Source organism: Perca fluviatilis, chromosome 5 (genome assembly GCF_010015445.1).
Source record: "Perca fluviatilis chromosome 5, GENO_Pfluv_1.0, whole genome shotgun sequence".
Classification (NCBI taxonomy): Eukaryota; Metazoa; Chordata; class Actinopteri; order Perciformes; family Percidae; genus Perca; species Perca fluviatilis.
In genome coordinates this window covers 43,586,673-43,612,073 of record NC_053116.1, presented here as the reverse complement: position 1 = coordinate 43,612,073, position 25,401 = coordinate 43,586,673, and the positions used below count along the sequence as shown (strand labels likewise).

The following is a 25,401-nucleotide window of genomic DNA, read 5'->3' as shown; positions in this document are numbered from 1 at the left end:
CTTAACAAGTTCAAGAAAAATGCTTGTGCATTTCCTGTATTTTACCTTGATGAGGAAAATAAATTGTCTGGTAAAAAGCCTTTGGCAGGTGGATTTTAAAATCCACTATGGTCAAAAAAGGCCCAAAAAGTTAAATTCAGGCCCTGCTCCTTGATAACTGAAGTAGTCAACAGATTCATCTCCATTTGGAACGATCAGCACTCTTGTCTTTCGGTTCACTCTGTATCTCTTTATTACACAAAGCTGCATGAGCACAGAGAGATTAGAAAAAAAAAGCGCTTTTTGGGCCCCCCCCCAGAAAGTCCGACTGATTGGTCCACTGAAACAGAAAGCCTCTTTAGACCAGATGAATAAATCAGGATAATGTGCAGAGATGGACTCGCCAAAGTTACTGAATTACTCCCAGAGAGGGAGAGGAGGTAGAGCAGTTGGTGGTTCAATCCCAGGATCCTCCGTCCACATGATAAAGGGTTCCTGAACAAGACACTGGAGTTGCTCCCCGGATGCTGTTAGCTGTCCACTGCTCCTAAAACTAGGAGGGGTCAAATGCAGAAATATAACTTTCCTACATCTTTCTGTGTGTCTGTGACAAGTAAGAATAACGTTTTTGTGTTTTTTGTTCAAAGTAAGTGAGGGAGAAAGAAACATGGGGAAGGTAGGAAGGAAGGATGGGAGGACAAAGGTGAAGGAAGGTAGAATGAAAGGAATGAACGAACCAGCAAAGGAATTGAGGTAGCAAGAAAAAAAGGAATGAAGGGATTGAAGGAAATCCAAGGTGGATGGAAAAATGAAGAAAGAATGGAGGCAGGGAACGTCCTTCCATCCCTCCATTTCTTTCTTCATTTCTTTCTAGACGAGGACGGAGGAAGGGAAATGAAATGAAGAGAGAAATAAAAATGAAGAAAGAGAGTTGGCATGGAGGGAGGAAGATAGGAGGGAGGATCAAAGGAAGGGAAATTAAATTAAGAGAGAAAGAAAGGGATAAATGAGTGGAAAGAAATCGGAGGATGGACAGAAATGCAGAAAGAAAAGAAGGCATGTTGGGAGAAAGAGAGGAACAAAGGAAGGGCAATGAAAGAGAAACAAACAGAAAGAAAGAATAAAGAAAGTCTTGTAGCAGCTGTTGAAAAGAGTTGAGTAACAGCTGCTGCCTCGTCTGTTTTTCAATTTTCAATTCAATTTTATTTATAGTATCAAATCATAACAAGAGTTACCTCGAGACACTTTACAGATAGAGTAGGTCTAGACCACACTATAATTTACAAAGACCCAACAATTCCAACAATTACAGTAATTCCCTCAAGAGCAAGCAGTGCGACAGTGGCGAGGAAAAACTCCCTCTTGGGAAGAAACCTCGGACAGACCCAGGCTCTTGGTAGGAGGTGTCTGACGGGCCGGTTGGGGATATGATGAACAGTGGCGATAATAGTCAAATTAATAATGGAACAGTGACTTCAAATGGTAGTCGTAGTAGTTCATGTCATATCAGGGCGCTGCAGGGCGTTACAGGATGTAGCGTGGCTCAGCAGAGCATGGATGGACGTAGCAGGAAGCAGCATGACATTGCAGGGCACCGCTGAGCTCAGCAGGGAGTGCAGCAGGACCACGGCGACAGCTGCAACCAAGATCTTGGTTCAAACGTTCTCCAAGGAAATATGCTGGGTGAAAAAACATAAGGACACCGGGGAGTAAACTCCCCAGAAGCTAGGATTAGTAACAAGCATTTCTGGGAGGGGATGCACACAAATGGTAATAGAAAGGGAGAGGAGAGTGCAGCTCAGTGTGTCAAAGGAAGGAAGGAAGTCCCCCGGCAGCCTAAAACTATAACAGCGTAACTAAGAGAGACAGGTCATAAGGAGAGGTAGACTGTTCGGGCTTTGAACTCTCCCCTGCCGGATCAGGCTGTGCTGGCCTGACTCCCTCTACTTTTGTTATATATTATTAATCTAACAATTATGAAGAGAAGCAGGTGGGCCAGTTAGGTGGACACTGCAACTCCTCACTCCCTAACTATAAACTTTATCAAATAGGAGAGTTTTAAGTTCATTCTTGAATGAGGTGACAGTTTCTGCCCCCCGAACCCAGATTGGGAGCTGGTTCCATAGGGGAGGAGCCTGATAACTAAAGGCTCTTGCTCCCATTCTACTTTTGGAGACTCTAGGTACCACAAGTAACTCTGCATTCTGGGAGCACAGTGCTCTAGTGGGACAATAAGGTATTAGGAGCTCTTCTAAATATGATGGTGCTTGACCATTTAGAGCTTTGTAGGTCAGGAGAAGGATTTTAAATTCAATCCTGGATTTTACAGGAAACCAATGCAGAGAAGCTAATACAGGAGAAATATGATCTCTTTTCTTAGTTCTTGTGAGAACACACGCTGCAGCATTCTGGATCAGCTGGAGAATCTTAAGGGATTTATTTGAGCAACCTGACAGTAGGGAATTACAATAGTCCCGCCTGGAAGTAACAAATGCATGGACTAGTTTTTCAGCATTGTTTTGAGACAGGATATTCCTAATTTTGGCAATGTTACGAAGATGAAAAAAGGCTGTTCTTGAGGTTTGTTTTAGATGGGCGTTAAGGATATATCCTGATCAAAAATAACCCCTAGATTTCTGACAGTAGTGCTGGAGGCCAGGGCAATACCATCCAGAGTAGCTATATCTTTAGAATATTGAGGTTCGGAGGTGTTTAGGGCCCAGCACAATAACTTCAGTTTTTTTATAGTTTTAACATCAGAAAATTATAGGTCATCCAGGATTTTATATCTTTAATGCACGCTTGAAGTTTAGCTAGCTGACTAGTTTCATCTGGTTTGATTGACAAGTATAATTGGGTGTCATCCGCATAACAGTGAAAGTTAATTGATTGTTTCCTAATAATATTACCAAGAGGAAGCATATATAAAGAGAATAGAATTGGTCCAAGCACTGAGCCTTGTGGAAGCCATGGCTAACTTTAGCGTACTTGGAGGATTTATCATTAACATTAACAAATTGAGATTGATCAGAGAAATAGGACTTAAACCAGCTTAGTGCAATTCCTTTAATGCCAACTAAGTGTTCCAATCTCTGCAACAGGATTGTATGGTCAATAGTGTCAAATGCAGCACTCAGATCTAGTAAAACAAGAATGGAGACAAGTCCTTTGTCTGCAGAAGTTAGAAGGTCGTTAGTAATTTTCACCAGTGCCGTCTCTGTGCTATGATGCTTTCTAAATCCTGATTGAAAGTCATCAAATAAACTATTGCTATGTAGAAAATCACATAACTGATTAGCAACTACCTTCTCAAGGATCTTGGATAGAAAGGGAAGGTTAGATATAGGTCTATAGTTTGCTAAGACCTCAGGAACGAGGGTGGGTTTTTTCAGAAGAGGTTTTATCACAGCTATTTTAAATGACTGCGGTACATAACTTGTTAATAAGGACATATTGATCATATCTAGTAATGAAGTGTTAACCACGGGTAACGCTTCTTTGAGTAGTCTCGTTGGGATGGGGTCTAAGAGACAGGTAGATGGCTTAGCTGAGGATATCTTTAACATTAATTGTTGAAGGTCTATAGGATAAAAGCAGTCTAAGTATATGTCGGGACTAGTCGTTCTTTCTAGCGGTCCTGCATTTAAAGGAGAACTGTTAGAAGTTGAGGGCAAAAGGTGATGAATTTTATCTCTAATTGTTTTTATTGTATCATTAAAGAAGCTCATGAAGTCATCACTACTCAGAGCTAGAGGAATAGATAGCTCAGTAGAACTGTGACTATCTGTCAGCCTGGCTACAGTGCTGAAAAGAAACCTTGGGTTGTTCTTATTTTCTTTTATTAGTGATGAGTAATAGTCTGATCTGGCCTTTCTTAGGGCCTTCCTATAGGTTTTGAGACTTTCTTGCCAATCCAAACGGGATTATTCCACTTTGGTGGAACACCACTTACTTTCGATGTTTCGCGAGATTTGTTTTAATTTGCGAGTTTGGGAGTTATACCAAGGTGCTAGCTTCTTTTGCTTCATCATCTTCTTTTTAAGGGGAGCAACAGAGTCTAAAGTCGTCTGTAGGCAGGTCGTAGCACCGTCTACAAATGTATCAATTTGAGAGGGACTGAGGTTAAGGCATGACATAGAGTCAAATGCTGTTGGAATATCTTCCTTAAATTTAGCTATAGCACTGTCAGATAGGCATCTAGTGTAGAAGCTTTTATATAATTTAGTATATAGTCAGGTAGTAAGAATTCGAAAGTAATTAAAGAATGATCTGATAATACCGAATTCTGAGGAAATATTATTAAATCCTCAATTTCAATACCATATACCAGCACAAGGTCGAGGGTGTGGTTAAAACAGTGCGTCGCCTTGTGCACACTATGACTGAAATCAATTGAATCCAGTAATGAGTTGAAAGCAGTACTAAGGCTATCATTGTCAACGTCCACATGGATATTAAAATCACCTACAATAAGTACTTTGTCTGATTTAAGGACTAAACATGATAAAAACTCTGAGAATTCAGATAAGAATTCAGAATACGGACCTGGAGCCCTGTAAATAACAACAAATATAATTGGCTGTAATGTTTTCCATTTTGGATGTTGAAGATTAAGAACAAGACTTTCAAACGAGTTATAATTTAGTTTAGGTTTAGGATTAATTAACAGGCTTGAATCAAAGATGGCTGCAACTCCCCCTCCTCGGCCTGAGCCTCTAGGAATTTGAGTATTAATATGACTGGGAGGAATGGCTTCATTTAGACTGACATATTCTTCATGGCCCAGCCAGGTTTCAGTAAGGCAAAATAAATCAATGTTATTATCTGATAACAAATCGTTTACCAATAATGCTTTTAACAGACAGAGATCTAATATTTAAAAGTCCACATCTAATTTTCCTATTTTGTTCTATCGTTGCAGTCATTTTAATTCCAATTAGGTTGTTAAGTATAGCACATCTTTTGTTTACCTTTGATTTAACCGATCTGAGCCAGGGGACAGACACCGTGTTTATTAGACTATGAGTGGGCGACTGCTCCAACGGAAGAACAGAGGGGCGCATATCACTGCACCTCTGATTACTAATATCAAACTTGGGTTGTCATGGTTTATGACCGATAATAGACTCGGTCAGATTTTTTGATATGAGAGCGTCTCCGTCCCAGGTGGGATGAATGCCATCTCTCTCCATCAGACCAGGCTTTCCCCAGAACGCCCTCCAGTTATTCACATAGCCCACATCATTAGCTGGGCACCACCCCAACAACCAGTGGTGGAAGGATGACGTACGGCTGTACATTTCATCACTGATCAGGTTTGGCAGGGGTCCAGAGAAAACTACTGAGTCCGACATTGTCTTTGCGTATGCACAAAGTGACTCAACATTAATTTTAGTGATCTCCGATTTACGACCATTACCCCCTACGTGAAGTATGATCTTAGTGTATTTACGGTTCTTTTTAGCCAGCAGCTTTAGATGGGTTTCTATATCGCCCACTCTGGCCCTGGGGACACATATGACCATAGCCGCCGGGGCCGCTGGCTTCACATGTCGCAGTATAGAGCTCCCAATAACCAGAGTTGGCTTCTCAGCGGGTGTATCACTGAGTAGGGAGAAACTGTTGGAGAGGCGAAGACGCTCTGGTTTAGAGCGACCGTCATCATGTGCACTCGCTGGTTTAGATCTAACGATACGCTTCCCTCAGACAGTCACCCACTCGCCCGGCTGCTCAGGGTCTGCCGGGGGACAGCTAGCAGAAGCTACAGAAGCTACAGTATGTTGGCCCGCATTAGCTACATGGCGCTGGCTAGCTACGGAAGCATACGATTCTGATTCCATGGTGCAGAGCCGTGCCTCAAACTCACTAAGCCTTGCCTCCAGAGCAGCGAATATACTGCATTTATTACATGTATCGTTATCACTAAAGGAGGCAGAGGAATAGCTAAACATTTGACACACAGAGCAAGAAAGAGCAGGAGAGGGAGAGGAATTAGTCATTGCTAATGGCTAAGCTAAAGTAGCTAACAGCGTTTTAACAATTGTAAATTCAGCGAGTCAATCACTGTAAGTGAGGCTAAGTATAAGTGCTTGAGTAGAACAATTGTAATTGAAATGCAATCCAGGCAAATAGCCGCTAATTTAAACAATAAAGCAGAGTGGAGTAAGTTTTTGCTGGAGCAGCAAACTAGCGTTTGTAACAAGGGAACACTGGGAACACCGGAAGTGACACAATACGCTCACCTTACACGTCAGCACGTCCAAAGACAGGTTTCTCCCATGATTCTCCGTGATGTCTCAGTTCTAACCTCTGGTCTCTCTCTCTCTCTCTCTCTCTCTCTCTCTCTCTCTCTCTCTCTCTCTCTCTCTCTCCGCGATGTCTGAGTTCTAACCCCTGGTCTCTCTCTCTCTCTCCGTGATGTCTCATTTCTAACCTCTGGTCTCTCTCTCTCTCTCTCTCTCCGTAATGTCTGAGTTCTAACCTCTGGTCTCTCTCTCTCTCTCTCTCCGTGATGTCTCATTTCTAACCTCTGGTCTCTCTCTCTCTCTCTCTCTCTCTCTCTCCGTAATGTCTCATTTCTAACCTCTGGTCTCTCTCTCTCTCTCTCTCTCTCTCTCTCTCTCTCTCCGTGATGTCTGAGTTCTAACCTCTGGTCTCTCTCTCTCTCCATGATGTTTCAGTTCTAACCTCTGGTCTCTCTCTCTCTCCGTGATGTCTGAGTTCTAACCTCTGGTCTGGTCTCGCTCTCTCTCCGTGATGTCTGAGATCTAACCTCTGGTCTCTCTCTCTCTCTCTCTCTCTCTCTCTCTCTCTCTCTCTCCGTAATGTCTGAGTTCTAACCTCTGGTCTCTCTCTCTCTCTCCGTGATGTCTCATTTCTAACCTCTGGTCTCTCTCTCTCTCTCTCTCTCTCTCTCTCTCTCTCTCCGTAATGTCTGAGTTCTAACCTCTGGTCTCTCTCTCTCTCTCTCTCTCTCTCTCTCTCTCCGTGATGTCTCATTTCTAACCTCTGGTCTCTCTCTCTCTCCGTGATGTCTCAGTTCTAACCTCTGGTCTGGTCTCTCTCTCTCTCTCCATGATGTTTCAGTTCTAACCTCTGGTCTCTCTCTCTCTCCGTGATGTCTCAGTTCTAACCTCTGGCTCTCTCTCTCTCTCTCTCTCTCTCTCTCTCTCTCTCTCTCAATTCAATTCAATTCAATTCAAAGAGGCTTTATTAGCATGACCATATTGACATACAGTATTGCTAAAGCACATAAACAGGGAAACATGTTACACATTAACATCCAGTAGTCCAGTAGGATGCAGACAGTAAACATTAGGTTAACATTCATCATGTCAACACAATGTAACAATATGAACAACACTGATGATATCAGCAACAACATGAACACAATAATAGTACATGTGTTTGTGTCTGTGTGTGTGTGTCTGTGTCTGTGTCTTTGTGTGTGTCTGTGTCTTTGTGTGTGTGTGTGTCTTTGTGTGTGTCTTTGTGTGTGTGTGTGTCTTTGTGTGTGTCTGTGTCTTTGTGTGTGTGTGTCTTTGTGTGTGTGTGTGTGTCTTTGTGTGTGTGTATATCTGTGTGTATCTGTGTGTATGGGGGTGGTCACTCACTGTTTCTCAGAGTGTGGCGGGCAAGACATATTCTGCTGCTAGACTGCAGCTCTCTGGCTGTTCTCCCAGCAAGATCGGCATTTTATTGATGTTGGTTATTTGGTCAAATGTCGGGTGTTTGTGTTTGAATTTGGGGAAATATTTAGTTCTGACCGGCTGCAGCTCTGTGCATTCTGTCAGGAAGTGCAGTTCGGTCTCGACTTCGTCTCTCTTACACAGCTGGCAGAAGCGCTCTTCTTTGGGCAGCCATGATTGTTTGTAGCGGCCTGTCTCGATGGCCAGGCTGTGCTCACTGAGTCTGTACTTGGTCAGTGTAGATCTCAGTTTGGTATCGGTCACTGTGGTCAGGTAGTCCTGCACACTATACTTACTCTCTTTAGGGACAGGTAGCACTGCATTTTGCTTTGTGCTTTTGTTTGTGTGTTCCAGTTGGTGATGTAGTTTAGTTTCTGTTGTGTTATAATCTGGTTAACTCTGATTGGTTGGTTCCCAGACTGGTCCTGAGGCAGAACCGGGTCAGGAGGTGAACTGAGCGTCAGGACCAGCTGAGTGAGGGGACTCTTCTCTTTGCTCAGCTCTTGGTGTTGCAGGGCTTTCTGCTGGTAGGAGTGGGGGTCACTGTTTTTTAGATGTAGCCAATATTTGATTGCACGTTTTTGGATTTTGATGAATAAAGGGAATTGGCCTAATTCAGCTCTGCAGGCGTTGTTGGTGGTTTTTCTGTGCACCTGTAGGATGCTTTTACAGAACTCTAGATGCAGGGTTTCAACTGGGTTTTTGTCCCAATGGGCCTGATTCTGGTAGGAAATAGGACCCCACACCTCACTACCGTAGAGGAGAATTGGTTCTATTACAGATTCAAAAAGTTTGAGCCAGATTCTAATTGGGATTTTAATGTAGATTTGACTTTTTATTGCATAAAATGCCCTGCGTGCTTTCTCTCTCAGCTCCATTATCGCTGGGTTAAAACTTCCAGTGGAACTTATTTTGAGTCCTAAATAATTGTAATGTGTACAGCGGTCTAATTTATGTGTTCCTAATGTGAAGCTGCATGTGTTTCCTTGAGATCTGGATCTTTTCTGAAAGGTCATTATCTTTGTCTTTTGAGTGTTTACTGCCAGGGCCCAGGTCTGGCAGTACTGCTCCAGCAGGTCCAGGTTCTGCTGTATGCCCTGTTCTGTAGGGGACAACAGGACCAGGTCATCTGCATAGAGCAGGAACTTGATCTCAGAGTGGTGTAGAGTGAGACCAGGTGCTGCTGATGTCTCTAGGATGGTGGCCAGCTGGTTTATATAGATGTTGAATAGAGTGGGACTCAGACAGCAGCCCTGTCTCACTCCACGCTTCTGATAGAAGGATGTTGTTCTTTTGTTGCCAATTTTAATACTGCACTTATTGTTAGTGTACATAGATTTAATGATGTCATATGTTTTACCCCCTACACCAGATTCAATAACTTTGTAGAATAGTCCACTGTGCCAAATTGAGTCGAATGCCTTTTTGAAATCTATGAAACATGCATAGATTTTGTTGTTGTTTTGGTGAACATGTTTGTCTATCAGGGTGTGTAGGGTGTAAATATGATCTGAAGTTCTGTGTTTTGGTACAAATCCAATTTGACTTTTACTCAAGACATTGTGTTTGGTAAGGAAGTTTATGAGTCTGGAGTTGATGATGCTACAAAAGAGCTTCCCCAGATTACTGTTCACACAGATGCCTCGGTAATTATTTGGGTCAGATGTATCTCCAGATTTGTAGATTGGTGTGATGAGACCGTGATTCCAGATGTCAGGGAAGTAACCTACACTCAGGATCAAATTAAAGAGTTTCAGAACGGCCAATTGGAATTGTGGGCTGGTGTATTTCAGCATCTCGTTCATGATGCCATCGAGCCCGCTGGCTTTTTTGGGTTTTAGTGCCCGGAGTTTGTCTCTGAGTTCCTGTTCATTAATGGGGGAGTCGAGAGGATTCTGGTTTTCTTTAACAGCCAATTCTAGTTCATTCAGTTTGGTTATTATTTGGTTTTGATTTGGGTCTGGGTTCCTTGGTGATGGCTCATAGAGCGTTTCAAAATGGCCAACCCATATGTCTCCATTCTGTATCGCCAATTCTACAGGTTTGGATTTTTTAAGATTCTTCCATTTTTCCCAGAATTGGTTTGTGTTTATGGACTCCTCGATTAATGCCAGTTGTTTGTGTGTGTGTTGAGCTTTTTTGATTCTGAGTGTACGTTTGTAGTGTTTAAGTGTGGCACAGTAAAGAAGGCGTAAGTCTACATTTCCTGGATCTCTGTGTTTTTGGTTAGATAATCTCCTAACATTTTGTCTAATTTCTTTACATTCTTTGTCAAACCAATTATCATCTTTGGGATTCTTAGGTTTATTTTTGGATAATTTCAATTGTGATTTTTTTGCAGTTTGCATGATGATGTGATTGACATGTCTAACTGCATTATTTATGCCTTCTTGACTGTGTACATATGTGATGTCCAGAAAGGTATCTAATAGTGTTTGTGTGTATGGGGGTGGTCACTCACTGTTCCTCAGAGTGTGGCAGGCAAAGACATATTCTGCTGCTAGACTGCAGCTCTCTGGCTGTTCTCCCAGCAAGATCGGCATTTTATTGATGTTGGTTATTTGGTCAAATGTCGGGTGTTTGTGTTTGAATTTGGGGAAATATTTAGTTCTGACCGGCTGCAGCTCTGTGCATTCTGTCAGGAAGTGCAGTTCGGTCTCGACTTCGTCTCTCTTACACAGCTGGCAGAAGCGCTCTTCTTTGGGCAGCCATGATTGTTTGTAGCGGCCTGTCTCGATGGCCAGGCTGTGCTCACTGAGTCTGTACTTGGTCAGTGTAGATCTCAGTTTGGTATCGGTCACTGTGGTCAGGTAGTCTGCCACACTGTACTCTCTCTTTAGGGACAGGTAGCACTGCATTTTGCTTTGTGCTTTTGTTTGTGTGTTCCAGTTGGTGATGTAGTTTAGTTTCTGTTGTGTTATAATCTGGTTAACTCTGATTGGTTGGTTCCCAGACTGGTCCTGAGGCAGAACCGGGTCAGGAGGTGAACTGAGCGTCAGGACCAGCTGAGTGAGGGGACTCTTCTCTTTGCTCAGCTCTTGGTGTTGCAGGGCTTTCTGCTGGTAGGAGTGGGGGTCACTGTTTTTTAGATGTAGCCAATATTTGATTGCACGTTTTTGGATTTTGATGAATAAAGGGAATTGGCCTAATTCAGCTCTGCAGGCGTTGTTGGTGGTTTTTCTGTGCACCTGTAGGATGCTTTTACAGAACTCTAGATGCAGGGTTTCAACTGGGTTTTTGTCCCAATGGGCCTGATTCTGGTAGGAAATAGGACCCCACACCTCACTACCGTAGAGGAGAATTGGTTCTATTACAGATTCAAAAAGTTTGAGCCAGATTCTAATTGGGATTTTAATGTAGATTTGACTTTTTATTGCATAAAATGCCCTGCGTGCTTTCTCTCTCAGCTCCATTATCGCTGGGTTAAAACTTCCAGTGGAACTTATTTTGAGTCCTAAATAATTGTAATGTGTACAGCGGTCTAATTTATGTGTTCCTAATGTGAAGCTGCATGTGTTTCCTTGAGATCTGGATCTTTTCTGAAAGGTCATTATCTTTGTCTTTTGAGTGTTTACTGCCAGGGCCCAGGTCTGGCAGTACTGCTCCAGCAGGTCCAGGTTCTGCTGTAAGCCCTGTTCTGTAGGGGACAACAGGACCAGGTCATCTGCATAGAGCAGGAACTTGATCTCAGAGTGGTGTAGAGTGAGACCAGGTGCTGCTGATGTCTCTAGGATGGTGGCCGCCATAAGAAGAAACCCCCCCCCCACAGCTGGTTTATATAGATGGTAAAAAAAAAGAGACACAAAAAGGCCCCCCCCCCCCCCCCCCCCCCTCTGATAGAAGGATGTTGTTCTTTTGTTGCCAATTTTAATACTGCACTTATTGTTAGTGTACATAGATTTAATGATGTCATATGTTTTACCCCCTACACCAGATTCAATAACTTTGTAGAATAGTCCACTGTGCCAAATTGAGTCGAATGCCTTTTTGAAATCTATGAAACATGCATAGATTTTGTTGTTGTTTTGGTGAACATGTTTGTCTATCAGGGTGTGTAGGGTGTAAATATGATCTGAAGTTCTGTGTTTTGGTACAAATCCAATTTGACTTTTACTCAAGACATTGTGTTTGGTAAGGAAGTTTATGAGTCTGGAGTTGATGATGCTACAAAAGAGCTTCCCCAGATTACTGTTCACACAGATGCCTCGGTAATTATTTGGGTCAGATGTATCTCCAGATTTGTAGATTGGTGTGATGAGACCGTGATTCCAGATGTCAGGGAAGTAACCTACACTCAGGATCAAATTAAAGAGTTTCAGAACGGCCAATTGGAATTGTGGGCTGGTGTATTTCAGCATCTCGTTCATGATGCCATCGAGCCCGCTGGCTTTTTTGGGTTTTAGTGCCCGGAGTTTGTCTCTGAGTTCCTGTTCATTAATGGGGGGGTAGAAGGATTCTGGTTTTCTTTAACAGCCAATTCTAGTTCATTCAGTTTGGTTATTATTTGGTTGTTGATTTGGGTCGGGTTCCTTGGTGATGGCTCATAGAAGCGTTTCAAAATGGCCAACCCATATGTCTCCATTCTGTATCGCCAATTCTACAGGTTTGGATTTTTTAAGATTCTTCCATTTTTCCCAGAATTGGTTTGTGTTTATGGACTCCTCGATTAATGCCAGTTGTTTGTGTGTGTGTTGAGCTTTTTTGATTCTGAGTGTACGTTTGTAGTGTTTAAGTGTGGCACAGTAAAGAAGGCGTAAGTCTACATTTCCTGGATCTCTGTGTTTTTGGTTAGATAATCTCCTAACATTTTGTCTAATTTCTTTACATTCTTTGTCAAACCAATTATCATCTTTGGGATTCTTAGGTTTATTTTTGGATAATTTCAATTGTGATTTTTTTGCAGTTTGCATGATGATGTGATTGACATGTCTAACTGCATTATTTATGCCTTCTTGACTGTGTACATATGTGATGTCCAGAAAGGTATCTAATAGTGTTTGAATTTCGGTTGAGCTGGTTGCTTTCTGGAACTCTTCTGCGCTGTTTTCGGCCCATCTGTATGATTTCCTGATGTTAAACAGCTTACTGGGCTGTGGGGGTGGTGTTGTTGGTCACTGACCTTCTGAGGAACACAGTAATTTGGCTGTGGTCAGACAGGGGGTCAGTGGTTTAACTAATGAATGCAACGAGAAAGGGTCTAAATCTGTTACCATGTAGTCAACGGTGCTGTTGCCAAGAGGTGAGCAGAAAGTATTTCTACCTAAAGAGTCTCCTCGTAACCTACCGTTGACGCGCATGTACAGACCCAGGCTTCGACAGAGCTGCAGTAACTCTCGGCCGTTCTTATTGGTCCGCGTCACAGTTGGAACGAGGAAGGTTGGTTCTGTTTTGTGGATAGTTGTGTCCGAATATATGACAGTTACCTAGCTCTGTGCTGTAGTCAGGGGCGCGAGCCAGTACGATGCGTTCAGGTCTCCACAGATTAGCACCCTTCCCTGGGCCTGGAAGCTGCAGATCTGCTCATGGAGAAGGGGAAGATGTCTTCATCGTGATGCGGGGAGTCACTAGGGGGAATGTATACAGCACACAGGAATATGTCTGTCGGAGGGTTAGTGATGCCTTGTTTTTATTTTAAGCCAAATGTGTGGCGTTCATATTTTATAGGGGTGATGTACTTAGATATTTCATCTTTGTACCAGATAATAATCCCTCCTGAGTCCCTCCCTCTTTTAACAGTCGGGAGTTTGACTGATGACAGCAGGATTTCTCTGTAGTTTGGGGGGCAGTGAGTGACAGAGCCGGGTCTACACCAGGTCTCTTGGAGGATGATGATGTCTGTGTCTTTGGTGTTGTCTTTGAATTCGGGGGTTTCACTTTTACATCCAAACAATGAAGAGTTAAGGCCCTGAATATTCCACATGGAGACAGTAAATGGCTTCATTGTTAGCAAATACAAATACAAATACAGTTTTAAAAAGAGATAAACCTACAGTAATAAGTAATAAATGAGAGGTAGGGCTGTCCTTGATTAAAGTAGTAATACATTTTCTAAATGGTATCTTCCGTTTAGCTATTTACAGATGAGTTACAGGGTTAGACTCTCTCTCTCTCCGTGATGTCTGAGTTCTAACCTCTGGTCTGGTCTCTCTCTCTCTCCGTGATGTCTCAGTTCTAACCCCTGGTCTCTCTCTCTCTCTCTCTGTGATGTCTCAGTTCTAACCTCTGGTCTCTCTCTCTCTCTCTCTCTCTCCGTGATGTCTGAGATCTAACCTCTGGTCTCTCTCTCTCTCTCCGTGATGTCTCAGTTCTAACCTCTGGTCTCTCTCTCTCTCTCTCTCTCTCTCCGTGATGTCTGAGATCTAACCTCTGGTCTCTCTCTCTCTCCGGCGATGTCTCAGTTCTAACCTCTGGTCTCTCTCTTCTCTCTCTCTCTCTCTCTCCGTGATGTCGGAGTTCTAACCTCTGGTCTGGTCTCTCTCTCTCTCCATGATGTTTCAGTTCTAACCTCTGGCTCTCTCTCTCTCTCTCTCTCTCTCTCTCTCTCTCTCTCTCTCCGTGATGTCTCAGTTCTAACCTCTGGTCTCTCTCTCTCTCTCTCTCTCTCTCTCTCTCTCTCTCTCCTCTCTCTCTCCGTGATGTCTGAGTTCTAACCTCTGGTCTGGTCTCTCTCTCTCTCCATGATGTTTCAGTTCTAACCCCTGGTCTCTCTCTCTCTCTCTCTCTCTCTCTCTCCGTGATGTCTGAGTTCTAACCTCTGGTCTGGTCTCTCTCTCTCTCCGTGATGTCTCAGTTCTAACCCCTGGTCTCTCTCTCTCTCTCCGTGATGTCTCATTTCTAACCTCTGGTCTCTCTCTCTCTCTCTCTCTCCGTGATGTCTGAGATCTAACCTCTGGTCTCTCTCTCTCTCTCCGTGATGTCTCAGTTCTAACCTCTGGTCTCTCTCTCTCTCTCTCTCTCTCTCTCCGTGATGTCTCAGTTCTAACCTCTGGTCTCTCTCTCTCTCTCTCTCTCTCTCTCTCCGTGATGTCTCAGTTCTAACCTCTGGTCTCTCTCTCTCTCTCTCTCTCTCTCTCTCCGTGATGTCTGAGTTCTAACCTCTGGTCTGGTCTCTCTCTCTCTCCGTGATGTCTCAGTTCTAACCCCTGGTCTCTCTCTCTCTCTCCGTGATGTCTCAGTTCTAACCTCTGGTCTCTCTCTCTCTCTCTCTCTCTCTCTCTCTCTCTCTCTCTCTCTCTCTCTCCGTGATGTCTGAGTTCTAACCTCTGGTCTGGTCTCTCTCTCTCTCCATGATGTTTCAGTTCTAACCCCTGGTCTCTCTCTCTCTCTCTCTCTCTCTCTCTCTCTCTCTCTCTCTCTCTCTCTCTCTCTCTCCGTGATGTCTGAGATCTAACCTCTGGTCTCTCTCTCTCTCTCCGTGATGTCTCAGTTCTAACCTCTGGTCTGGTCTCTCTCTCTCTCCGTGATGTCTGAGATCTAACCTCTGGTCTCTCTCTCTCTCTCCGTGATGTCTCAGTTCTAACCTCTGGTCTCTCTCTCTCTCTCTCTCTCTCTCTCTCCGTGATGTCTGAGTTCTAACCTCTGGTCTGGTCTCTCTCTCTCTCCGTGATGTCTCAGTTCTAACCTCTGGTCTCTCTCTCTCTCTCCGTGATGTCTCAGTTCTAACCTCTGGTCTCTCTCTCTCTCTCCGTGATGTCTCAGTTCTAACCTCTGGTCTCTCTCTCTCTCTCCGTGATGTCTGAGATCTAACCTCTGGTCTGGTCTCTGTGCAGAGGTGGACGATGATCCTCGCCGCAGCGTGTCTGGCGGTGTGTTGATCCTGAGAGACGTAGAGTTTGCCGACACGGCGGTGTATCAGTGCGAGGCCGCCAACAAACACGGCTCCATCCTGCTCAACACCCACCTCTACGTCGTGGGTGAGTACAGGCTGACACACAGACAGAAACACACACACACACAGACACACACACACACAGACACACACACACAGACACACACACGGTCCTACCTGGACACGTACCCCCACCTCTACGTTGTGGGTTAGTACAGGCTGCAGCGCTGTCTCTCCGTCCGTCTCAGGACACGCCCACACACCTCAGCTTTAGCCACGACACAAACCTGCAGAGCCATGGTTAACACCCGCAAGCAATTTTGTATTTTCAATTTTTAGATAAAGACATTATAATAATAATTATACTAATAATCTTCATACATAGAGCACTTTTCAACTGTCATTTTACCGATGCCCAGCAGGACAGAGGATGGCTGTCCTCGGCCTACAACTTATTTCTGTTTGCAATAGAAATATAATCACATGCGTGTGTTAGTTCGCTGGCGTTGGCTCAGAGCACTGCACTAATCATATTTTTCAATAAAAGTTCTGAAGTTGTGACAGACATTTCCTCTGAAAAATTCTAACAAATAATAACAATAAACCAAGTAATTTGATTATGCATGTGGAATAAATGCACTTTGGATTGTGTTGTTATTAACCGTGCTGACGTCTTTGCCTCGTTGCTTATAACTGTTATCAATTACAGTTTTTTACAATCACTTTGCTACTAATTTCAGAAGCTTGATGTCATTTTTCAAAACTCTAGACACAAAACTCAAAACTGTCATCACTTGTAACACAGGCTGTCCAATGCTCAAAACATTGCATTGTGCATTCATATCTTTAAATAAATCTTGCACTTGCACAATCATTGGTTAGAAAAACTAATTTATGGTGAAATACCTTTGAAACTTTACTTTAGATCACCCACACACAAGTTACACATAGTTTGTGTCATCGTTCGTACAATCATTTAATATTGTAGTACAAAATAGGTGATATATGTTTCATTATGGTACTACATATAAATACATCCCTGTAAAAGTACTGCAGTAGTAGAGAGAATACTACAGACCAATGTGGTACTAAAATTGGGGTGTTCTAAAACTTTTGACCAGTAGTATACTACTGGTCAAAAGTTTTAGAACACCCCAATTTTTCTAGTTTTTTATTGAAATTTTAGCAGTGCAAGTCCAATGAATAGCATGAAATGGTACAAAGATAATTGGTGAACTGCCTGAGGTTAAAAAAAAGTAAGGTTACCCAAAACTGAAAAATAATGTACATTTCAGAATTATACAAAAAGGCCTTTTTCAGAGAACAACAAATGGGTAAACAACGTAAAGCTGTTCTGCAGCAATGGAGGTTGATCAAGCTTTGAAAGTTGGTGCTACCAATTCCCACAGGTGTTCACACTGGTCTGGATTACTTACAACCCCCTCTGTTTGTATAAAAGTATTGTTGGAACACACTGTGGTACCGTACCCTTGTGAGCATTATATGAACAGTATTGTACTGCAGAAAGTAGTGTGTTGCCATAAAAATGGCGGGAAAAAAGCAATTAACAATGGAAGAGAGACAGACCATCATAACACTTAAGAATGTTGGTCTTTCCTACAGAGAAATTGCGAAGAAAGTCAAGGTGTCAGTGAGTACAGTATTCTTCACCATCAAAAGGCACTTAGAAACTGGGGGAAACTCTGACAGGAAGAGGTCTGGCAGACCCAAAGCCACAACAGAATCAGAAGACAAGTTTCTGAGAGTCAACAGCTTGCGTGATAGGCGGCTCACAGGACAACAGCTTCAAGCACAGCTTAATAGTGGTCGTAATAAGCAAGTCTCAGTTTCAACTGGAAAGAGAAGACTTGGAGCTGCAGGTTTGATAGGTCGAGTTGCAGCAAGAAAGCAATTGCTAAGACGTCAGAATAAGAAAAAGAGGCTTGCCTGGGCCAAGAAACATCGTCAATGGACTACTGAAGACTGGAAGAAGGTGCTATGGACTGATGAATCAAAATTTGAAATCTTCGGTTCATCACGCAGGATTTTTGTACGCCGTTGAGTAGGCGAAAGGATGGTTCCTCAGTGTGTGACATCAACTGTCAAACATGGAGGAGGAAGGGTGATGGTCTGGGGCTGTTTTGCTGGATCCAGGGTCGGTGATTTGTACAGAGTGAAAGGCACCCTGAACCAAAACGGCTACCACAGCATTTTGCAGCACCATGCAGTACCCTCTGGTATGCGCCTAGTTGGTCAGGGGTTCATCCTACAGCAAGATAATGACCCAAAACATAAGTCCAAGCTATGCCAGAACTACCTTAGCAAAAAAGAACAAGATGTTAAGCTTTAAAACATGGACTGGCCAGCACAGTCACCAGACTTAAACCCCATTGAGCTGGTTTGGGATGAACTGGACAGAAAAGTGAAAGCAAAGCAACCTACAAGTGCCACACATTTATAGGAACTTCTGCAACAGAGTTGGGAAGAACTTTCTGAAGAATATTTGATTTCCATTGTAGAAAGAATGCCACGAGTGTGTTCAGCTGTTATATCTGCCAAAGGGGGCTACTTTGATGAGTCAAACATTTAGAATACATTTTGGTTTATAAATTGATTCCATGATTTCTTTTTGAACTTAAATTGTTCATTTGTTCTATTCTTTCATTTTAGAGTACAATAAGACATTGAACTGCATGAATTTCAATAATATATATATATATATATATATATATATATATATATATATATATATATATATATATATATATATATATATATACTATACATAAAATAAAGGTTAAATATATATATTTAACCTTTATTTATGTGTATACTGTATATATATATATATATATATATATATATATATATATATATATATATATTGTTTATTATATATACATATATATATATATATATATATATATATATTTATATATAAATATATGAAGTGAAAGCAATAGAAACACTACATTCATTTGTATTTAGAGATGAGGCAGACATCCAATGTGATGAAGAAAACTTGCCACATGATGCTGGAGAGAGGCAGGATTAGTCACACTATTCTTTGGTACTGTTACGTATGTACCTTTAGTTTTTTTCCCCCAGTAATTCCATAAATTACTAGAGACAAAATACTTTATTGAAGAAAACTGCTGATTTTCATTCCTTCTTGTTTACCTTATGTAAAAATTGGTACGCTATACAATCTGAATCTAAACTGTTGAGTAGTGTCAAGTCACTCAAATTGTTCAAACTGTAAAGTTGAAAAAGTTTGTAATTTCTGTATTGGTGTTTGAGGCTAGTGTTTTTACCCTCAGTGTGTTCTGAGTGACAGTGTGTGTTATCTCAGTGAGGATTGTGTATAGTGTTTGGCTGCACTGAGCCTGTTTTGAGACGTGTGTTAAGAGTTGTGTTGCTTTGAATGAGTTTTGCAGGTGATGTGAACTGTTTAGCTCAGGTGACTGGTGGTAATGCAGACTGTAGTTTGAGTTTTGCACACGTGACTCCAGTTCTGCCCACTGTTGTTTAGCAATCGGAAAAAACTGTAAGAGTAATGCAACAGTTATCATTTTGAGCAGTTGTATGGATTGATAGTTAGATGATTGTAATGAAATGAATAGACTATCATCTGAAATGTAATGTGTGAATTGCTTTTTGAAGTAGTAGTACTTTGATGTTACAGTTTTTTTCGATTGCTAAACGACAGTGGGCACAACTGGAGTCACATGTGCAAAACTCAAACTACAGTCTGCACAGCAGCAGTTCATGTGGACCAAACTCTAGTTCATTTTTCATTGCTTGAACACAGTTTTCAAAACTCTACACACTTATCCGATGACTTTAACCACAACGTGCACAACACTGTAGATTTACAGCACTTTGTTCAGATGCTAACACACTGCTGTCAACACTGTTAACCACACATTCAAAACACAATAGATTCCAGTCTGGTGCCTATCAAACACTGCTGATTGCAATTTTAGCTGAAAGCCTAAGCAGGTGTCTTGTTTTAGACTAGTTAGTGAACATATATGGTATTTATACAGAGAAAGCTCAGAAAGTCTTTTTTTGTATACAAACACCAAATAAGAATAAAATAATTCTACACTGTACTGTTTGAGAGAAACGGGTAAAAGATCAAAGATACCAATATGTCCAGGTAAGATGTCTGAGATTATGTACACAGCTATAAAAAAAGTGAAAAACACTATATCTCTACTATAGTAAAACTGTGTTCTCACTGTTTTTCAGAAAGTAATGGAGGTGAAAGCAATAGAAACACCACATTCATTAGTATTTAGAGATGATGCAGACATCCAATGTGATGAAGAAAACTTGCCACATGATGCTGGAGAGAGGCAGGATTAGTCACACTATTCGTTGGTACTGTTATGTACCTTTAGTTTTTTTTCCCCAGTAATTCCATAAATTACTAGAGACAAAATACTTTATTGAAGAAAACTGCTGATTTTCATTCCTTCTTGTTTACCTTATGTAAAAATTGGTATGCTATACAATCTAAATTTTTTCCTTAAATAAACTGTTGAGTAGTGTCAAGTCACTCAAATTGTTCAAACTGTAAAGATGAGAAAGTTTGTAATTTCTGTATTGGTGTTTGAGGCTAGTGTTTTTACCCTCAGTGTGTTCTGAGTGACAGTGTGTGTGTGTGTGTGTGTGTGTGTGTGTGTGTGCCTGTCTGTCTGTGTGTGTGTGTCTTGTGTGTGTGTGTGTGTGTGTGTGTGTGTGTGTGTGTGTGTGTGTGTGTGTGCCTGTCTGTCTGTGTGTGTGTGTGTGTGTGTGTGTGTGTGTGTGTGTGTGTGTGTGTGTGTGTGTCAGAGCTCCCTCCTCAGATCCTGTCTTCTGATGGAGTCGTGTACCGGGTCATTGAGGGCGGAGACATCGTGCTGTTCTGTGAATCCTTCGGCTCGCCGCGACCACACATCACATGGTCAGAGACATTTTAAACATCAGAAAGCATAACCTTTATGTTTATGCCTCCATCCAGCACACCTAAAGGCATTCTCATCCCACCAATAGATTAGAGTCACCTCCTCACTCCTCCGTATAAAGTATATTCTCTGTAGTTGTCTTGGTAGTGAGCACTATTCAGTCACTCAGCTGCAGAGTTTTGGTAATGATTGCATCTAAAAAGACAATAAATCAAGCAGAGAATAACAGCAGCCTCATCCTTAAAGCTGTGAGATGAACTCTGTCAGGTAGAGCATCTTATTTAGAACAGTTAAAGGCATGTTGAGCTGTTATCAGTTTGGGTAATCCTAGCTCTAGAGTTTGACTGTTAAAGCAGCAGCGCCCTCCGGTGGCTGCAGGAACTAAAATTCTCTGCAGGATCTGACAGCCGTTCACATGCTCCTTTAAGTCCTTCACAATGTCTTTCTAAACTTCACTGAAAACTTTAAACTGGTTTTCTGTTTAGATTTGGAGCCAAACTCCTCAGATATGAGTCATCTGTGATATTTCTTACAGTGCCTTAACCTGTGTGCATGTCGTTTTTTAACCCAGATTCTGATATTTCTTTGATTGAATATCTTATAATGGGATTGTTTTAGGCAACAACAAAAAACTAAATTAAATGAGTGGAAATAAGATTTGGATTCAAAGAAGCCAGAAACCACCATAAAATAAATAGATACCATTTAAATGAACAGTGAAATGAATAAATAAGTCATGTTTCTAACACTGTCCATGCATTTGCATCAAACAACTTGCAAAGAATGTGCTTGTTGTTTTAGAGGCTTGAAACATTTTGCTGTGTTCAGATTAATCTCTCTTTCTCTCTCTATCTTCTCTCTAATCTCTCTTCTCTCTCTCTCTCTCTCTCCTCTCTCCTCTCTCCTCTCTCCTCTCTCTCCTCTCTCGTCTCTCTACACTCTCTCTCTCTCTTCTCTCCTCTCTCTCTCTCTCTCCTCTCTCTCTCATTTATTGATTTTCTGTCAATCTTCCACTCACTGATGAGCCAGGAAACTCTCTCGCTGATGGACTAACTGCTTTTACTGTTTGTCTGTTTAATGTTGGAATAATAGACCCGTCTGATGAATGTTTAATAGAGAATAATATTTGCATCTTGAAAGAATGATGTGGACGGGTTGGATCAGTGGGTAGAGCAGGCGCACATATATAGAGGTTTATACCCCGACGCAGGAGGTCCAGGCTCCCAGTCCGACCTGGGACAGTTTCCTGCTTGTCTTCCCCATCTCTCCCCTGTCATATCAGGCTGTCCTATTAACTAAATGTGGATATGCCCCAAAAATTATCTTAGAATGACAGCATGCACCTTTTGCACATTGAGTTTTTAGCTTTTCTCTCCTGGAAAGAGGTTTTTAGTTCCACGGTGTAAAACCAGACGATCTAAAACAGCTTATTGCCAGCGGCAGTCACACTGATGTATTAGCATGTATCTGTGTAGGCCTATATGTTATTTAGTCATTCGTTGGTTTTTAGATTTTATGGTGGTCAGTTTGAAGTTAAGTTTTCATTGGTATTTATTAGATATTCACTGGAGCATTTCAACTGTTTTATGTATTTATTGGATGTTGTCTGTGGTGTCATACAACAAACAACAAATAAAGTAATCTGAACCTGAAGAATGTGCATGTTGTTTTACAGGCCTTAAACATTTGTTCATAGTGTTTAGAGCCATAGGTGTAGATCGCATGGGGATATGTCCCCCCCCAATATTTACAACCCATTCCCCACAATAGGTTAAAAAAAACAATCAGCTCGGCTGAAGTTCAATTCAAATGAAGAAGTGTGTCTCCTCTGCTACATCGGTGGTTAAACCACACGAGAAGTGGAACATAAAGATTATGTATGATTAGATTTATTTAGATTAATCTTCTGATTAGTACTATTTGCACCATAACGTGATGCAGAAAAGGCCCAAATTGTTGCATACTAATTCACCAGAATGTAGGAAAAGTGTTTAACGCTCAAGACCCCCCGGTTATAATGTGCCCCCCCCCCCATCAGTTCAGTGATGAGTGGTAACAGAGCCGTCTGATGACTGTGTGTGTGTCCTCTGCAGGGAGGGGAAGGACAGTCTCCCTCTGCTGTCTGATCCTCGTGTCTCGCTGCAGACCGACGGGACCATCAGACTGTCCGGCGCCAGCCTCAGTGACAGCGGAGAGTACACCTGCTCCATCACACGCACCGACATCTCCATCACCGCTCACCTGGAAGTCTTCAGTCAGTCCAACATCAATCTTTAATAATAATAATAAAGTACTCATCAGCTGAAACAGAGTCCAGTTCAGAGCAAAGATTCCTGTTGAGACGAGAGGAAACGTTTGTCTCCGTGCCGTGTCTGGTCTGCAGCGTTCTAAAAGCAGTAACCTTCACACAGATCATCCCGGGTTCAATAACTAAACAAGGAAACACGTATTCATGGCGTCAGGATGTGCTGGAGGTTAGAGTGGCAACAACTGAAAGATAATACTGTTCTGATCAGAAGAAACCAGTTTAATAACTGGTCAGAAACATCTGATTTAATAAAAGAGTTTAGATGTGAAACAGATTCATCTCTTCACTCACTCTTTATCTCTCTCCACCACATACTGCTGAAACGGATTCATCTCTTCACAAATCTTTGGTCTGAATGGCACTATAAACCTGCACAGATGGCTTTTAATAGCATTAAAATGAACAGCATCAACTTATATAGTTCTTATTGTTATCAAATCAATATTTAGGTTTCTAAAAGAGTTTCCAGAGAATTGTGTTTAAGCTGCAGAAACATAATTTGTTACTGTTACTGGTCACTGAAATGAAGGACATTATTTTAGAGTTATCTCTTTAATACGACTGCATGCTTTATACAAACGTGCACATAAGAATAATCCTACTATAAGCTGAGACTGAACATGGCGAGTCGTCCTGTGTTACCGTTCCTGTCAGATCGAACCGAGATCCTGGCGAGACCGCAGGACGTCCGTGCGATCAGAGGAAGCAGCGCTCTGCTGGACTGTGACTTCTACAAAGACCCTCAGCTGCTCCAGTTCCAGATCAAATGGAGAAAAGATGGAGAGGAGGTGCAGGAATCGTCTCCAGATGACAAGTAAACGCATCACACACGACATGTGGCGCAGTACCATCAAGATATATCATGTCCAAGAAAGTAGTCTCTCCATCTGATTTCAAAATAATGCTCACCTTCTTGTTTTAATAAACAAGAAGGTAATTAACATGTTATAATTAACTATTTGTGTGTGTGTGTATGTGTGTGTGTGTGTGTGTGTGTGTGTGTGTGTGTGTGTGTGTGTGTGTGTGTGTGTATTTAGACGCACTATCTTTGTGAATGGCACCTTAAAAGTGACAGACATCCAATCAGACGATGGTGGGGTTTATTCCTGTGAGGTCATCACTGACCTGGACAATGTGAAGGCCAGCGGCTCCATCACTGTCATCGGTATGTCACTGTGTCTCTGTGTGTGTGTGTCACCGTGTGTGTGTGTGTGTGTGTGTGTGTGTGTGTGTCACCGTGTGCGTGTGTGTGTATGTGTGTATGTGTGTATGTGCGTGCATGAGTGTGTGTGTCTGTGTCTGTGTTTGTGTGTGTGTGTGTGTGTGTGTGTGTGTGTGTGTGTGTGTGTGTGTGTGTGTGTGTGTGTGTGTGTGTGTGTGTGTGTGTGTGTGTGTGTGTGTGTGTATGTGCGTGCATGAGTGTGTGTGTCTGTGTCTGTGTTTGTGTGTGTGTGTGTGTGTGTGTGTGTGTGTGTGTGTGTGTGTGTGTGTGTGTGTGTGTGTGTGTGTGTGTGTGTGTGTGTGTGTGTGTGTGTGTGTGTGTGCGTGTGTGTGTGTGTAACAGTTTTTTGTGTCGATCCTCAGCCCGGCCGGACCCTCCTAAAGATCTGTCTCTGTCTGATGTTGAGGACCACCACCTCACTCTGCGCTGGATCCCAGGAAACTCACACAACAGCCCCATCATAGGTAATTCAATTCAATTCAATTCAATTCAATTTTATTTATAGTATCAAATCATAACAAGAGTTATCTCGAGACACTTTACAGATAGAGTAGGTCTAGACCACACTCTATAATTTACAAAGACCCAACAATTCTAATAATTTCACCAAGAGCAAGCAGTGCGACAGTGGCGAGGAAAAACTCCCTATTAGGAAGAAACCTGGGACAGACCCAGGCTCTTGGTAGGCGGTGTCTGATGGTGCCGGTTGGGGGTGTGATGAACAGTGGCAATAATAGTCACATTAAAGATAATGGAACAGTGACTTCAAATGGTAGTCGTAGTAGTTCATGTCATATCAGGGCGCTGCAGGGCGTTACAGGATGTAGCGTGGCACAGCAGAGCATGGATGGACGTAGCAGGAAGCAGCAGGGTTCAGCAGGAAGCAGCAGGACGCAGCAGGACACTGCAGGGCACCCCAGAGCTTAGCAGGGAGTGCAGCAGGACCACAGCGACAGCTGCAACCAAGATCTTGGTGCCAACGTAGTCCAAGGAAATATGCTGGGTGGAAAAAACATAAGGACTCCTGAACACACACACACACACACACACACACACACACACAGACATAGACAGACTAGGGGAAACAGTCAGAGGTCACAAAACTGATATTTCCGTATGTGAGTTAAAGGAACGTGCAGATATCACTTTAAAGGCCCTGAACACCCACACAGGTGTTTTCACTCAACCTGGCTGATTGGCCCTCTTTTCTGTGAGGGTGTGTTTTGACTGGTTGATTGACATCTTCCTGAGTCTCCTGTTAGCTGTGTTGCAGTTAGGGCAAGATAAATGACTGTATCATTCTTATTGGTAGAAAATATTTGTGACCTAATAAAGTCCCATCTAAGCTCCAGCCCACTTTCAACCTGAGCAGAGTTGATTCAGTATATTCAGTATATTCATAAAAGTCATAGTACAGTATGTCG

The 25,401-nt window shown here is 42.3% G+C and overlaps 1 protein-coding gene across 1 annotated transcript in view; it reads left to right on the top strand.

The window, feature by feature from the left end:
* The window catches only part of LOC120559470 (neural cell adhesion molecule L1.1-like), a 94,600-nt gene that overhangs the window by 36,498 nt on the left and 32,701 nt on the right, over positions 1-25,401 (top strand). The window contains exons 10-15 of the mRNA XM_039801174.1: positions 15,437-15,580; positions 20,335-20,446; positions 22,541-22,701; positions 23,410-23,569; positions 23,793-23,920; positions 24,340-24,441. Of these exons, the coding sequence (XP_039657108.1) occupies positions 15,437-15,580; positions 20,335-20,446; positions 22,541-22,701; positions 23,410-23,569; positions 23,793-23,920; positions 24,340-24,441 (807 nt within the window). The remainder of the gene's footprint in view (positions 1-15,436; positions 15,581-20,334; positions 20,447-22,540; positions 22,702-23,409; positions 23,570-23,792; positions 23,921-24,339; positions 24,442-25,401) is intronic.